At 33.7% G+C, this 16,306-nt stretch overlaps 1 protein-coding gene across 8 annotated transcripts in view; it reads right to left on the bottom strand.

The window, feature by feature from the left end:
- The window catches only part of NLGN1 (neuroligin 1), a 906,211-nt gene that overhangs the window by 484,382 nt on the left and 405,523 nt on the right, over positions 1 to 16,306 (bottom strand). For all 8 annotated transcript variants that reach the window (XM_030822834.1, XM_030822833.1, XM_030822835.1 and 5 more), the window contains one exon: positions 9,391 to 9,543. In XM_030822834.1, coding sequence (XP_030678694.1) covers positions 9,391 to 9,543 — 153 coding nt within the window. The remainder of the gene's footprint in view (positions 1 to 9,390; positions 9,544 to 16,306) is intronic.

Raw genomic sequence — 16,306 nt, 5'->3', positions numbered from 1 at the left:
GGTTTTCACATAGACCCTCTTTTCTGCCCACAGCTCTGCCTTCTCCACTTTACGACCACATCTGATCAACACCTATTGACTCTTGAGATGCAGTTTAAATTCATTAACAAATATTTTCTGATAAAATATCCTATGCCAGAAACTATTTTGGGCTCTGTGGAGCTAGACAATAACAAAATGAACAATACCAATATAAACAGAAGATAATCAGGGATGATAACTGTAATGCAGTAATGCGGACAATTTTAAAAGGGAGATGGCATGAAGTGATGGCTCTTGTTAGATTGGATGAACATGGACGATCTCCCTGAGAAGATGACATTTAAACCAAAATCAGAATGATAAAGAACTGGCCCCACAAAGCTCTGGGGTAGAGGAAACACCAGGCATATAATGCCTAAAATGGGAGAAAGTTTGATGTGTATGAAGAATAAATGACCACTGGAACAGACAAGAAGAGTGTTTTGAGATGAACTAAGAGGGCTTTTGCCAGACAAGGCAGGGATAAACTTTGAATTTTATGCTAAATGAATAATGGAAAGCCACTAGAGTGGGTTAAGCAGAGAAGTGAGCTGTTATAATGCATGTTTTTAAAAGATAATTTTGCTGATTTAAATCTAGCATTTTAGAAAACTTAGAAAAATAAACAGTTTTTACTTGATCATCCAGATGGATAAGGCCAATGACATCAGTACAGTGTTGCGTTGAGAGGTTAGAATCCTGGCTCCACCACTGAATGCTGTTTAGCCTGTGTGACTGTAAATACATTAGTTAGCCTCTCTACTCACTTGTTTCTGCATTTATGAAATCTGGAAACTAACAATGCTACCTCATAGAGTTGTGAGAATTTAATAATGCAATCTATGCAAACTGCTTAAAACAAATTTTAGAATATAAGTCTTCAATGAATGTGGCCACTATTACTATTGCTCTTGTTGCAATGATTATTAGGTTATTATTGACTTCTACAACTAGGCTATAATCTTATAATAATTATAATTATAGTATTCGATACTTATAATTAGATATAGATTTAATTATAACTATTATTAAAAATTTAAATATATAATAGTATTTCATTATTGACTATATTATAATATTTATTATAAATTATAATATTTATACTTTTGTAAATATATTTAATTAACTATTATAATTAATTATTATAATATAATTTAAGGATTTACACAATATCCTTAATAACTAACAGAATGACATAATAATATTATAACTTAGTTGTGGAAGTCAATAAGGAAAGGAGGTCTGAGAAATTCAACATATTTCAGCCATGTTAAGTTTGAGATATTCATTAGCATCTACATGGAAGGGTTGGTACACAGAAGTATATGAAAGGCTGGAGGTCTGAGGAAGGGTTAGTCTTGAAGATACAGTTTTGAAAAGTCACTTCCACAGAGATGGCATTTGGCAATGCACAGGGTTCCTTAAGGCCTATCATAGAGAGAGAAGGATAGAGAGCCAAGAATTATGCTTAATTGCACAACATTTAGAGGTCAGGGTAGTCAGCAAAGGAGACTGAGACGAAGCAGTCAGGGAGGTAGGAGGAAAATCCTGGGTGATACCACGAAACAAGCAGGCCAAAAAAGGAATGGTTAACTGTGTCCTGTGCTAAGAAGTGATCATACAAGATAAAAACAGAGAAGTGACTAATGGAGTTGGCAATCTAGAGGTCTTTGGGAATCTTGACAAGGGTTTTCTCAGTAGAGTATAAGAAATGGGGCTGGGTGCGGTGGCTCACGCCTGTAATCCCAGCACTTTGGGAGGCTGAGGCATGCGGATCATGAGGTCAGGAGATCGAGACCATCCTTGCTAACACGGTGAAGCCCATCTCTACTAAAAATAAAAAAAATTAGCCGAGCATGGTGGTGGGCGCCCGTAGTCCCAGCTACTTGGGAGGCTGAGTCAGGAGAATTGCTTGAACCTGGGAGGCAGAGGTTGCAGTGAGCCACTGCACTCCAGCCTGGGTGACAGAGGGAGACTCCATCTTAAAAAAAAAAAAAGAAAAAGAAGGAAGGAAGGAAGGAAGGAAGGAAGGAAGGAAGGAAGGAGAGAAAGAAAAGGGAAAGGAAAGAAAAGAAAAGAAAAAAGAAAGAAAAGAAAGAAAAGAAATGGAAACTTGAATGTTACCTCCTCAGGGAAACTGCTCTGTGTTTCTAAAATAAAGTAGCTCCCTTCTCATTGCACTATTTCTCTAGAATTTATGTAGGTAATTGCTAAGAAAATTAACTTTGCATTCAATCATTATCTATGTAAACTATATGATTTGTTTAATTATTTATTTTCTACCTTCCCTAAAGCTAACAATCTACTGATAGCAAGGTTCACATATATCTATTTTTCACAATATCCTTAATAGCTAAGAGAATGACATACATAATACTGCTCAATTTATAGAGAATAGGGGAATAAATGGCTGAACAAATAAATGAATGAATTACCTAAAACACACCATTTTTCTTCTTTTAACTAACATCCACAATAATTGACGTGCTTACTTTCAGATTTTTTCTATGTTTTGGGCATAAATGAATAGTTGTTTTTACTGCTGTCCACCTGAAACCATTTTGGAGGGAGTAAGGGAATAAAAATAATGAACAGTCAACTTTGCAAAATATCATTACCTATCTAAAGTTGTCCCCCGCACTTGCCGCCAAAGGACAAATAGTTTCTCTATTCCAGGAGCTCATTTTAGTACTCAATCTAAAATTGATTACCATCCAGCCCTTATTAAAACCCAGTTGACATAACATATTTGAGAGAAGAAATCTATGGATCAAATAAACCATCCATTGCTCTAAATTGGATTTTAGCTCTATCCTATTATAAGTGAAATCACCAAATATCTTACCCAGATTGCCTTTGGGTAGCTCTTTGCTAAAATGACATTATAGAAGTTATGAGCACTTGTGAAGTTATGACGCTACGGGGTGCCCCCCTTTGACGAGACACACACCCTGGGTGAAAGCCAGGGACCCCCACGAACCCCGCGGGCCCGGCACAGGGGCTGCTGGGAAGTCACGGTTGTCCGTGGGAGGACACAGGCCTAGCCCTCGGCCTCGCCGCTTTTGTTCCCCAGCTGCCTTTATTATGTCTTTGGCTTTTACAGAAGGTTACTATAAATAATCATATACTGAGAATGTTTTTGCACCTTATAATGACACTAAGACTATCAGACAATTCCTATATTGTCACGTTTCAGATAGAAGCAGTACAACCCATATGATAAATTCTTCTGTAGTACAATGTAAGAGAAACTATTATTTGCGTATTTTTTTCTGGTGAATATGTTTGTTTCCTTTTTATGATTATGATAATTATGAAATTTAATCCATTATATTTTACTGCGCTTCTAGAAAACTAGGAAATGCATCTGTGTTCAACTGTTGTACATATTCATGACCTAACTTTCTGTATCCTTTTCTCTATAAGTATTACTATTCAAATATGATTTTACCAATCTATTTATTTGTGTGCATTGTCACCAATTACTTCCACTTTTTCAAATTAGTATGAATAAATGAAAATAAAAATAAAGATTGTCTTTCTCCCGTTCCTTCAATTAATATCAAGGATAATCCACTCTTCGTGGCCTTCCTCCAGTACAACCATTTCCATGAAAACAGTCTGGACTCTATAGACAAACTGACTCCTTCTCTTTCTACATCTCCAGAACGCATTTGGATGTGTTGTAGAATATTACAATCGTATAAAATTTAACATTTGTTTAAATATTACTCTTAAATATATGATCACACTTGAAGTTTTTTGTTTATTTGTTTTGGAGTTTGAGACTTTTGTTTTTTGGGGTTCTTTTAAAGAATCAGACAGAAACAAAAACAATGCAATAAACAGGAGTAACAATGACAAAACACTGTACCACTTGAGGAATTACTCCGTAAATCATGATCAATACACAGGCTTTAGCAAATTTCCTTGCTCCTAGGCCAATCAGATTCAAATATAAACATCAATTACTATATCCTTACTAATCCATCAGATATGCTACCCTTCCTTACTTTTCTCTCGTTCTGTTTTCTTTTTATATATCAAGTGAATCTATTCATATAGATCAATTAATAAATCAATATGTTATAAATATAAAGTAGAATATCAATTATTATTCTCTATTTTTCTCCTCAACTACATTGAAAGCTCTTTTTTAAAGATAAAAATTATAGTGTCCTCACTTTTATCCTTCAGAAAAGGTGTATAATGCTGAAAACAAGTGTTACTGATTTGAAGACTGACCACACCAAAGTTTTATATACACACACACACACACACACACACACACACACACAGACCCTTTTTAAGACAGATCTCACTCTGTCACCCAGGCTGGAGGGCAGTTGTGGGATCACAGGCGCAACTGATCCTTCCGCCTCAGCCTCCTGGCTAGCCCGGAATATAAGCATGTGTCACCACACCTGGCTAACGTTTTGAAAATTTTTTGCAGAGACACAATCTCACCATTTTGCCCAGACTGGTCTTGAACTCCTGGGCTCAAGTGATCCTATTGCCTCAGCCTCCCAAAGTGCTGAGATTACAGGCATGCACCACCACACCTGGCCTAAAGTTATATTTATTGTTGCCATTTATCTAATAATACTTGAAGCATTATTATGGCATAGATAGTCTAATTTTAAGAATCAAAAAATTTCATTAACCATATCTAATAGAATAAAAATAAATTAAGGTGTTCATTAAACGTATATGCAGTAAAGTTAACAAAAGCTTGTTTTAAACAATTTAGCCCCACATAGAATTATAAAGTAAGCTAAATGTAATGTTTAAATATAAGTAAGGGAGCTAGCACTTTAAATTATTTTTTTCCATGGATGGGTGGTGTACATATTCAATTACCAAGTCAAATATTTAATTAGATCCTTTTCCAAAACTGTGCCAAATTTCCAGATAGATATCAGTACTTCTAAAATATTTAAAACTTTTTTTTCTAAAATAAATCACATGGGTTAGAATTATGAATTGCATAATTGCCTCCAAGATATTTATGTCAAGATAAAAGTAACTGATTAAATTTCCACCAGATTAAAATCTTGTTTGCCCAAGTAAGATCCTCACAGGGGTAATAAAATTTTTCTTTTACTCCAAAAGTAATTTAATTTATAGATTTATTCTAAATTTAAATAAGTGGTTGAAACATTTTAATGATAAATTACTTAATATATTTTTTCATGTTTGAGCTTTGTCAATATTATCATTTAAATAATTTCTATTTTAAAAAATGTTTAGTGGACAACATCTCATCTAGTAGTGATTTATTTTATATTCTCTTTCAATTCTTATCTTATATATTCTATAATTCTTGTCCATAAGAACATGTTTACCCTAGTTACAATCAGAACATTTGATTTTAATTATTTCCCCCCTTTAAGAACACGTCAAGTATGTCTCCCTGCATTTCTTTTCACTTCTTCTTTCTTTCTTTCTTTCTTTCTTTCTTTCTTTCTTTCTTTCTTTCTTTCTTTCTTCTTCTTTCTTTCTTTCTTCTTTCTTTTTCTTTCTTTTTCTTTCTTTCTCTCTCTCTCTTTCTCTCTTTCTTTCTTTCTCTCTCTCTTTCTCTCTTTCTTTTCCTCTCTCTCTTTCTTTTCCTCTCTCTCTCTTTCTTTCTTTTTTTCTTTTTTTACGGAGTTTCGCTCTTATTGCCCAGGCTGGAGTGTAATGGCGTGATCTCGGCTCACTGCAACCTCCGCCTCCCAGGTACAAGTGATGCTTCTCCTGCCTCAGGCTCCCGAGTAGCTGTGATCCCACCACCACGCCAAGCTAATTTTTGCCTTTTTACTAGAGACGGGGTTTCACCATGTTGGCCAGGCTGGCCATCCACCCACCTTGGCCTCCCAAGGTGCTGGGATTACAGGCATGAGCCATTGCACCTGGCCATTTCTCCCTACATTTCTAAGATGATTATAAACCATACACTAGAATGTTTAAAAAACATTCTATAGTTACCCTACTAACAATAATTTTAAACATATTTAAGGACTATGTAACAATGTATCAAATAATAGATGCTGAAGAAAGCAAATATGGAAAGTTTATGTCAAAACTGGCTGAGGACAAAGAATGTGTATAGTCAAAACTGAAAGAAAAGTTAAATATTTAGTGTATAAGAAGTGTGAAACTAAATGGTAGGAGGTCGCCAGGAGCTCTAACATGAAACTGGGGAGTGGGGTTAGCAGGCAGAGTCCAGCATTCCCTTCCCTCTTTGTCAATCTTATTGGCAGCTTTTCCTATCATTTCGAATAGCATTTCCAGTGTGGGGGAAAATCATACACAACACAGTAAGAGTGATATTCTGTGTTACCACTCGAAAGGAAACCACTAAAGGGTGTTGGTAGAAGAACTAATTCTGATCTGTTACTAGCTTCTTCTGAGGAATGGTGGAGGTATTTTTTTCTTCTGTTCTATTCTGACTTTGTAATAAACAAATTTTTTTAACATGAAATCTTTAAACTGAAAAATTGGCAGCTAGATAGCTGTACGAATTTTCTAATTGAAACATTATCACATCTCCACTCATCACTAAAAACAAAGAGCAAAAAACAAAACTTGTAAGATTCCCCACCACCTCCACATGGTAAGTTCAAATCAACACAAATTGTACTACCTGTTCCAGACATCCTGATTGTTCCAGCCAGTCGCCTCAAATCAATGATCTTATAATTACCCAATTTGTCCATTGGACCCCCAAATCTATTTCTTTCACACCAAAACACCCCAGTGAAAACACAGCTCAGGATTTCCTCGGATGTGGGATCATATCTTATTTCCTACTTAATCACTCAAGTGCAAATTAGACAGCCATAGTCTTGGATCCCACACCCAAGAAACCTTGGCTTACCTTTTTACTGTTAGACAAATTATTCACAACATCAATCTCAAAAGTCTACAGTCTTTATTGTTGCAGTTCTCCTGTCAGATGAGCTGCTGATCTTGCTGTGGTGTGGCACTCATGCAAAGTATGCTGAAACAAGTGTTCTGATAACTTCTTTTTTATGAATTAATTTATTTAAATACATTTTCACAATACCCAACATATATTTTTGGAAAAAAGTGACCAGAATACATCTGTTCGAGAACTAATGTCTTAAAGTCTACCTAAACAATGTTTCACAGAGTTTATGTTTTGTCATGTTGAGAGGAGGCCTATCAAGGACAGCCTTCGGCTTGTCATCAGTGTATAATGTGTTTAAGAGAAATAAAGGAGAGGAGACAATTAAATGTTATATTCTAGGGTACAGTAGAGCCAGAACAAATATTTAACACTGGGAAATCATACTTCAATAACATCAACACTGTCTGCTCTCTGCTACTATCTAAACCAAGTGACTGACTGAGTTCTTTATATTTTAGCGAGTTAATCCATTGCCTTGCAATCCAATCCTCACAGTGTGGCATTTAAAATGGGGTATGGGCATGAATATAGGATTAAAATCAGGTCAAAGTCAAGTCCTCATCAGTTCTGAATACGTAAAAGGAAAAAGAATGGGTAAAGTTTATGTTAACATAACAACAAAGTTTATTTTATGAAATCTTGCTTTATATAAACAGAACCAATAACAGAAAGAGGCAAAAAAAAGTTGTGGCCAAAGCATTTCTTAAATAAAATAAGTATATATGAATAACTGGAGGTTCAAGTCCTTAAAAACACTGTTACCATAATTTAGCATTTCAATGTAAAGTTTTATCTGGCAAATTGGTCACTGCTCAGGATTTTCAACTTGAAAAATTAGAAAAATATAAGAATAATAATCAACAAAAACAACTGAGCTCTCAACAATACTACAATTAAAATTCAATGCATTAAAATATTAAAAACCCTCCTTCCGATGAAAATGTTCCATAGGAAACAAATGACAACATTAAGATTTAAGAATTCAAGATTTAAGATTCAAGAATTATTATGAGCAATTATTTATATGTCTTCTAATACACAGAGTTTTCATTGGTGGAAAGACACTCATCCCAGCCCACAGAAATCGTATGAACATTTGAAGCAATGGATGACTAGACACTATGGAGGAACTCATGTTTATTTGATCAATGCTACAGAAATATTTTATACCTAGACTTACGCAGTGCATCTATGGTCATTCACCACACTCCAAATTTCAAAAAAGGAAACTAGAAAATGATTGAGACTTAACCTTCACATTGGTAAAATGTCGCATTCCCCCAGACTATACACTTGATTCACAAAAATTATTCTACCTTTTAAAATATTTTGTGATAAGCATAAACACAGAATTATGATTACATAGGAGTTACGATGACACTGAAGAGGAAAAATTCTGATTCTCAACATGGATAAAAGATATGATACTACCAAGGAATGAATATAATTCAAATTCCTTTTTTCAGAATATTTCAGATAATAAAATGAAAGAGTGAGGTGCTTCCTTGTGTATAAACAACATTATAATTTATACTTCTTCAAGTCTATGGTATGGGATAAGACTTGGAGGACAATTAAGATTAAAAAGTTAAATATTTTGTGGATGCATTGTGCTATTTTAGCAAATTCTGTTAATTAAATACATCACAGATAAAGATGTTTTACTAAATCATACAGTAATTTTACTCCTCAAATTGTGGTAATACTATAACAAACAAATATATGCTAGAATAGCAAGTTTATCTTTTAAAAACTGGTTATTATATAAGATAACATGCCTATCTCAGAGTACCTAAGTTATTTTATAAATAATATTTTGTCTATACTTTTCATCAAAGCTAAAAATCTCCACTTTGTGTTTATCTTATCAGTCTTTTGGCAAGAGTATACATCATTGAACTGAATTCGTTGTTACTTTATAAAATCAATGTATGTTTTTTCAAATTAAATAATTCAATCAATACATTCAGAAAAATATTACTAATTATTATGGAACCAAAATAACAACAACAAACCAAAGAAACCTCCATCACAATGGCAAACAATCATTCCCAAAAGCGAGTCCGTATACATACTCCAGAAGAGAATGTAAACTTAGTCTTAGCTCACGCCAAACCTCAGGCAATCTTATAGTATTGTAAACAGAAAAGCAGAAGAAGGAAATATTTGTTCAAAGAGGAACTCTTCTTCAATAAGGCCCTGCCATTTTGTCTGTCATAGTTTTATAAACCAGGAAGTACATTCCATGACAATGTGAATAATTTCATCACCTTTTAGTTTCACATCTTAAAACCAACCTATAGAATTCATTGAAACTATAAAAAATTTGGGTTCAAGAACGTCCACAAGCATATAAAAATGGGTGAAACAAAGCAAAGCAGAACAAAACAAGCCAAAACAAAACCATCACATACTTCATGGATTCATGGTGAAAATGAAAAAGAGACTCTTCTTACCAAGTACCCCAAGTCGATAGTTGACTGTGATGACGATCACATTGCCATAACTTGCCAAGACACTTCCATCATATAAATTTCCAGTACCTTCCATATATGAGCCACCATGGATATACACCATCACTGGTTTGGGACCCCCACTGTCCCGAATATCTGGAAAACAAATGGTTGGCAATCGTTCTTATCCTCAAAAATAACACACAATGAAGCAGAGAATACATTTTCCATCTTAGTGAAAAGAGGACATAATTTCAACATAGTTCTTAAACTGCTGTTTTTATTAAAGTGTTTCTTAAGCAACTCATATAAATAGCTATTGTGGAAGTAGCAATAGGCATCCATTATTTTCTATCAAAATTTTGTTTACAAGTTGCAAACTGACTTATAAAACGGAGACAAATTAAAATTAGATGTGAATTTTAGTGCATTTTGATTAATTCCTCAAGTGACAGTAAAAGCAAAAGAAATAGAATGACAATGATTCTTAGGACTATTTTTTAAAAATATGACAGACTTCACATGACATTTCTGAGCCATAAACTAAAGACAATGGTATTATCGCTACTGTGAATAAAAGAATCTGTTTATCCTTTCTTATGTACTGTAAAGCTTTGTGTCAAATGCAACATGATTACATCAACTCATTTATGCTCCAATTGGTGAACATAATTACAGTATTGTGTTATGCAAGATGTTTCAGTTTACTACCTAAGTAATGTCAGATGAATATTTAGGCAGTAAAGTCATGTACATCTGTGCTCCTCTTGTTGCATTTAGGGAAATGTCATTAGAATGATATTTTTTAGGAAATTCAGGACATCCAGTATACCAACTCCCCTTACCCTTTGGAAGAAGAGAACAGACAAATACTTTTTCATTTTCTTTGTGTAGCTAATATACTCTTCTTCTTCACACTTTGGCTCTATGTTTTATCATGTAGACATGGGATGGGATAGAGCTAAGTTCAAGTGTAAAGTGTCAAAATTTAGGGTTAAAGTGATTTCTACAGCTCGGAATTTTATTAAATATATTTGCTTTTCTCATACTTTTCCTGAATTATGTAATTTTCAACAAGGATCTAGAAATAATATATAAATAAAACATAATTTTAATAGTATGAAAAATGCACTGATTTCTGTAGATAAGCCTAACTGTATATCAGCAAACATAGTTTTATCTACATATTATATAGATTGAAATATTTGAACTATTATATGTATGCATATATATGGCTCTGAATATATACATAAATAAAACATTACTATTATGTAATAGCCCATGATCTCTTATACCCACAATTGAAACAAAATTACATCAAATGTATTATCTTTTTTAATGCCAATATTAAAAAGTATAATTTAATAGTATATTTTTGTTCCTTTGCTTTTGAAATTTTTATCACATTTAACTCTCCAACATCCTTATAATCGAGGTGCCAGTTTTCAGAATGGACTAACAGAATTCGAATTTATTGAAAGAACTAACGATTACTTAGAGATTGCTTTGCATTTTTTGTAAAAATTAGAATGTGTAATGTAAATGCCTTGATTTCTCTAGTGTAATAATAAAGTGATTTCTTTAAATGAAGAATCATTTTAGGTTCAAGAATTGCAGCTCACCTCGGTTGCCCAGATTTTAGAGTTGGGGAAATGGCTCATTGCAGAACTTAACAAACTTTTTAAAAAGACTATTTAAATTTGACTTAATACCAGTGTATACAGTTACTAGTACCCCTCTAATCCCCCAAAGGTATATTTGAGAATAATGTCTTGTTTATAAGTAGCGAGGGAAGGATACTTTGACATAGGAACCATTCACTAAACACAGACACATTTAAAAGGAAAATCTACATTTATTTTCTCCTTGAAACCTTGGGAGAAAAAAACAGTATTCATTCATTTATAAAGATTTGGGGGCTTGTGGAGATGTTAGACTTACACAGAGAAGTAATCCTTTTGAGACTGTTAAACTGTGCACCTTAAATGCCTCTTTGCTACATACAGTTTCAGCTTCTTATTTTTCTAGTGTGGCTGGCACTGAAGAAGCAATAATAAATTATTAAACTGAAATCATTAACTGACTGTTCACAGCAGACACTGTACTCTGCTAATTGTATGCTTGGAGGTAGCACAGAGGGAGGCTGTTTCAGAATTCTTCTTTAATTAAAATTACATAGAATTACAAAGCACCAACTGTGAACAGTAATGAAATCTTGGTAGAACCATTCTGTTCACCTGGAAAACAATACAGGCACACATTGAGAAGACCTGCCACGTTTTATATTTAATAACAGAATTAAGCGGACATTGTCAGAAAACACTGAAAATATGACAATGGATTCTAGGAGCTATTTTCAGTGGTATCTCTATTTTTCTTTGAAAATTAGGCTTAAAAGTATTACTGATAGTTTGGGTTAATCTTAATTTTTAATTTGCCTTTTCAAACTTTACAAATTTCAGCCTTGCCTAATAACTTAAGATATTGAGCAGTTCTTTTCCATAAAGTTATCTAGGATTCTTATGCTGTGTTCTGAAAAATATTTTTCATTTGAAGTAACCCTGAGATTTAGGTTATAAAAAGTATTATTAGGCTGGTGCAAAGGTAATTATGATATTTACTAAAATAGGTAAAATTCTTGGACATAACAAACCTTAATATTGTTAACAAAGTTTGAGAAACCATAGAAACTTTGGACATTTTCTGTTACAGGAAAAAATTGGAAGCCTTTAATAGTGCATTGTCAGAGTGGTTCATCTTAGGCTTTATTTTAATTTTATTTTTATTTTTGAGACAGAATTTCGCTCTTGTCACCCAGGCTGGAGTGCAGTGGCGTGATCTCAGCTCATTGCAACCTCCACCTCCAGTGTTCAAGCTATTCTCCTGTCTCAGCCTCCCGAGTAGCTGGGATTACAGGCACCCACCTCCATGTCTGGCTAATTTTGCATTTTTAGTGGAGATGGGGTTTCACTATGTTGGCCAGACTGGTCTTGAACTTCTGACCTCAGGTAATCTGCCCTCCTCAGCCTCCCAAGTTGGGATTACAGGTGTGAGCCACCATGCCTGGCCAGGCTTTACTTTGTATAATGTTTTATTACAAATTTCTATCTTAGGCTTAACTTTTATGCTTAGTTTATAGGGTTTTTTTTAATGTAAATAGCAGATCTAAGGAGTCTCAATTATAACTATTTGTTTTTGGAAAGAACCAGACTCTTTATAAATAAAACTAATATATCAGATAGCCTACCATTGAATACCATCTGCTAAATCCATCATTTTAATAATAATGTTGAGGGGGGCATTTATCTTCTGTGCAAATAAATGCAGCTTATTAATTTACAATTAATTTTTCAGAGGCAAGTTGTCTCTTTAAGCCTTTACATATTTAACCACCTATAAATATGGTGGAATTTGTGAACTATGAATTTTCACTTAAGATTTTTTACTTTGCCTAAACAGCATCTACTGACTTTACTAAAATCATAAGAACACTCTCAGAAATTTTAAAATACTAACTCAGTTCCAGTGAAAGTACAAATGTTTGTCAGGCATGTTTATAATTTCCGTTATTTGCAATGGTTTTAAGCCTTACTAAACACAAACATTTAAATCGAGTTCAAGTTAAAAAAAAAAAATTGGAGTCTGAGTAAACACCTTGATTTAAAATTTTAGTACCTATTTTATCTTTCTTACAGACCAAAATTTTAAGCCAATGTAGCAAGTGTCAATAGATCTAGAGCAGTTAATGGGGATTTATTTGTGCCTGACAACCAGAGTTTGAAATTACAACTTCCATTAATGATCTTAGTGAATAATTTGTTAGTGATATAAGCATTAAATATGTTTACTGGTTTGTTTTTTCATCTTAAAGGACTCATGAAGTATTTAATTGCCCATATTTTAGAATTTTTAGGATTAACAGTTTTAAAATTGTGAAGTATTGCCTCGATTAAATCTTTCTCTATTATAAAAAAACACATTTCAAGGCAGACTTTTGTGCCTCCAGTCATTTTTATGAACCTCAAGTTATCATTCAGAACCATTGAATGAACATAGAAGTGTTGGCTGAATTTCTGCTTGTTAAACTGGACATAACAGAATTAAACACATCTTTTTAGCTTAAAAATATTCAAAACCTACAAAAAATTGTCTTAAAAGGAACTATATAGGATATATAGGATATAAAATTGCATTTAAATTTTTTTTTTTTTTTTTTTTTTTTTTTTTTAACGGAATCTTGTTCTGTGGCCCAGGCTGGAGTGCAGTGGCACAATCTGGGCTCATTGCAGTCTCCACATCCCGGATTCAAGCAATTCTCAGGCCTCAGCCTCCTGAGTACCTGGGATTATAGGTGCTTGCCACCATGCCAGGCTCATTTTTTTATTTTTAGTTGCACCATGTTGGACAGGCTTGTCTCATACTCCTGACTTCAAGTGCCCGCCTCGGCCTCCCAGAGTGCTGGGATTACAGGGTGTGGAGCCACCACACCCAGGGTAAATATTGACATGTTAATATGAAGGTATTATTAGCACCATTAAAATTTTTAAAAATACTTCTTAAATTTTTAAAGTAAATTGGTAGAAACCTGGGATGTTACTTTGAACCATTTTTGTCACTTCAGATTAGTCTTGTTTTTAACTATGGAATTGTCTTAAAGACATACAATTCTGCCAGGCGTGGCGGCTCACGCCTGTAATCCCAGCACTTTGGGAGGCTGAGGCGGGTGGATCACCTGAAGTCAGGAGTTCGAGACCAGCCTGGCCAACATGATGAAACCACGTCTCTACTAAAAGTACAAAAATTAGCCGGGCACGGTGGCAGGTGCCTATAATCCCAGCTACTTGGGAGGCTGAGACAGGAGAATTGTTTGCTTGAACACGGGGGCAGAGGTTGCAGTGAGCCAAGATCATGCCACTGCCCTCCAGTCTCAGTGACAAAAGGAAATTCTGCCGAAAAAAAAAAAAGATATACCATTCTTTTTGTTGTTATAAAACAAATGAAAAATGATATAATTGTGTTTGACCAAATATGGCAAAAGAGTGATAACAGGGACAGGGACACAAACAAGAATTAGAAGTAAAGAATAGTGCTCCATAAAGAAGCCTTCCATCAGGGTAAGTGAGTGAATGGCAAGCCCCGGGAATATGGCCGGTGGCCTCACAATTTAGTGGCTGAGACTGGGACCTGAAATCAAGCATAGGTGGAGGGGAACTGGGAAGTAATGGGGAATTTCACATAAGTGATCTGATGACCTGACTTCTGACTGATGTAAATGAAAGTACTTATCAAGTCCTTCATATTTGTTGCTTTATGTCCAGTGATGTCGAGTCAACATTTGGAACAAATTCAATATTGAGCACAATTTTTATTCACAGTCACATCTACAAAATAATGATAAAAAGAATTGAGTTAAAAATGCTCAGAAATTTCGATAAAAGGTTTCTTTTCCCCTGTAGGATATCTGAATTCATCTTTCTTGTCTTCAAAACAATTATCTGAAACAACACAGAGGAAGAGACCGAACTGGAATTGACTGCTTTGACATTCTAAGCTTTTGAGTATTTAAAAATATCTATTGATTCGATAACTCTTGTGACTGAATGGCTTAGTACTTAACCTGAATACTACCTGACATTTTAATAGGGTTTTAGGATATTTTAAATGGCTATTTAAAAATGTTAAATGTGCTTCAAAACATGTCTATAAAATAGATTCAGGTTTACACAGCCTAGCTATGATCGCTCAGACTTACCTACTCTAAATAGGTAAATGCCTTACTTCATGCTGTTTTAACAAAAGGAAAAAAAAAAACACACATTAAATAAGCAATCGAAATATTTTTAAAATAGGGAAAATAATGTATTTTAACCCTTTGCCTAAACTGGGAAAATTTGGCCTTTACAAAGATACACATGAAGAAGTCCTGTATGCTTTCAGTATTATTTAGATAACAAATTCTAGGAGTTAAGGATGTTCAAGGGGTTCAAAAAGTCCCAAAGCCTGAAAGTGGAAGTAGTCTTCTTATAGCTTTGGAAACAGCAATTAATGTTCTACAATGTCACAAAATATCCTGAATGTTTGAATGCATCAAATTTCAAATAGTGTTTAAAAATATCAGAATTTGCATCTTGATAGTATAAGTTTATTTTTAGCTATTTAGCATTCAGAATAATAACTCTTGGACAGCGATAATGATTTATTTAAAATATTAATGACTGCTTTGTGTTTAATCTTTAATCCACTGCTGGTGTTCGTGGTAAATAAATATTTAATCAAATGTCATACATTTCATTTAATCAAAATAATTCTTGTGTTTCAAAAATATTAACACCAAATATAATTTTTAAGTTCTCAATACTCTACCTCTGTAATTTAATTATCTGTTGTGAAGGAGTTTATCAAATGTATATATGTCAATGAAAACAATGCAAATATTTTAGTAAAAATTTATTTACCCATAGTTCCCTTGTAACTCATGGAACAAACACTTCTGCTGTCCTGGTTGTAGATTATTTTATTTTGGAAAACTTTTCTTACCAGATTATTATTTTCGTTATGAGATTTAATTTCTAGATTTCTGGCAATTACTTTGAAACCTGGGATTACAAAACATAACAAAATAAACAAACAAAAAACATAAACTTTAATCCTGATTGGAACCAAAAAAGATGAGCTCACTTTAACACCATGTAAATGTACAGTGAAATCAGAAATGTCAAGTCAACCTAGGTAGTGAGTTCATAGGTTTACAGAGTAAATCAGAACTGTATGTCAAATGAAAGTTGTAAGGAGAAACAATTTGGATATTAATGAAGTAGAAAATATTCTATTGCTTATAGTTGCAATGTTTCAAAATCAGAATATTTTATTTGACAATCTGGAAATTATGTCTCCTTGAAATTAAGAATATTCATTGAAT

This window comes from Nomascus leucogenys, chromosome 11 (genome assembly GCF_006542625.1).
Source record: "Nomascus leucogenys isolate Asia chromosome 11, Asia_NLE_v1, whole genome shotgun sequence".
NCBI lineage: Eukaryota > Metazoa > Chordata > Mammalia > Primates > Hylobatidae > Nomascus > Nomascus leucogenys.
This window is presented reverse-complemented; position numbering and strand designations above follow the sequence as displayed.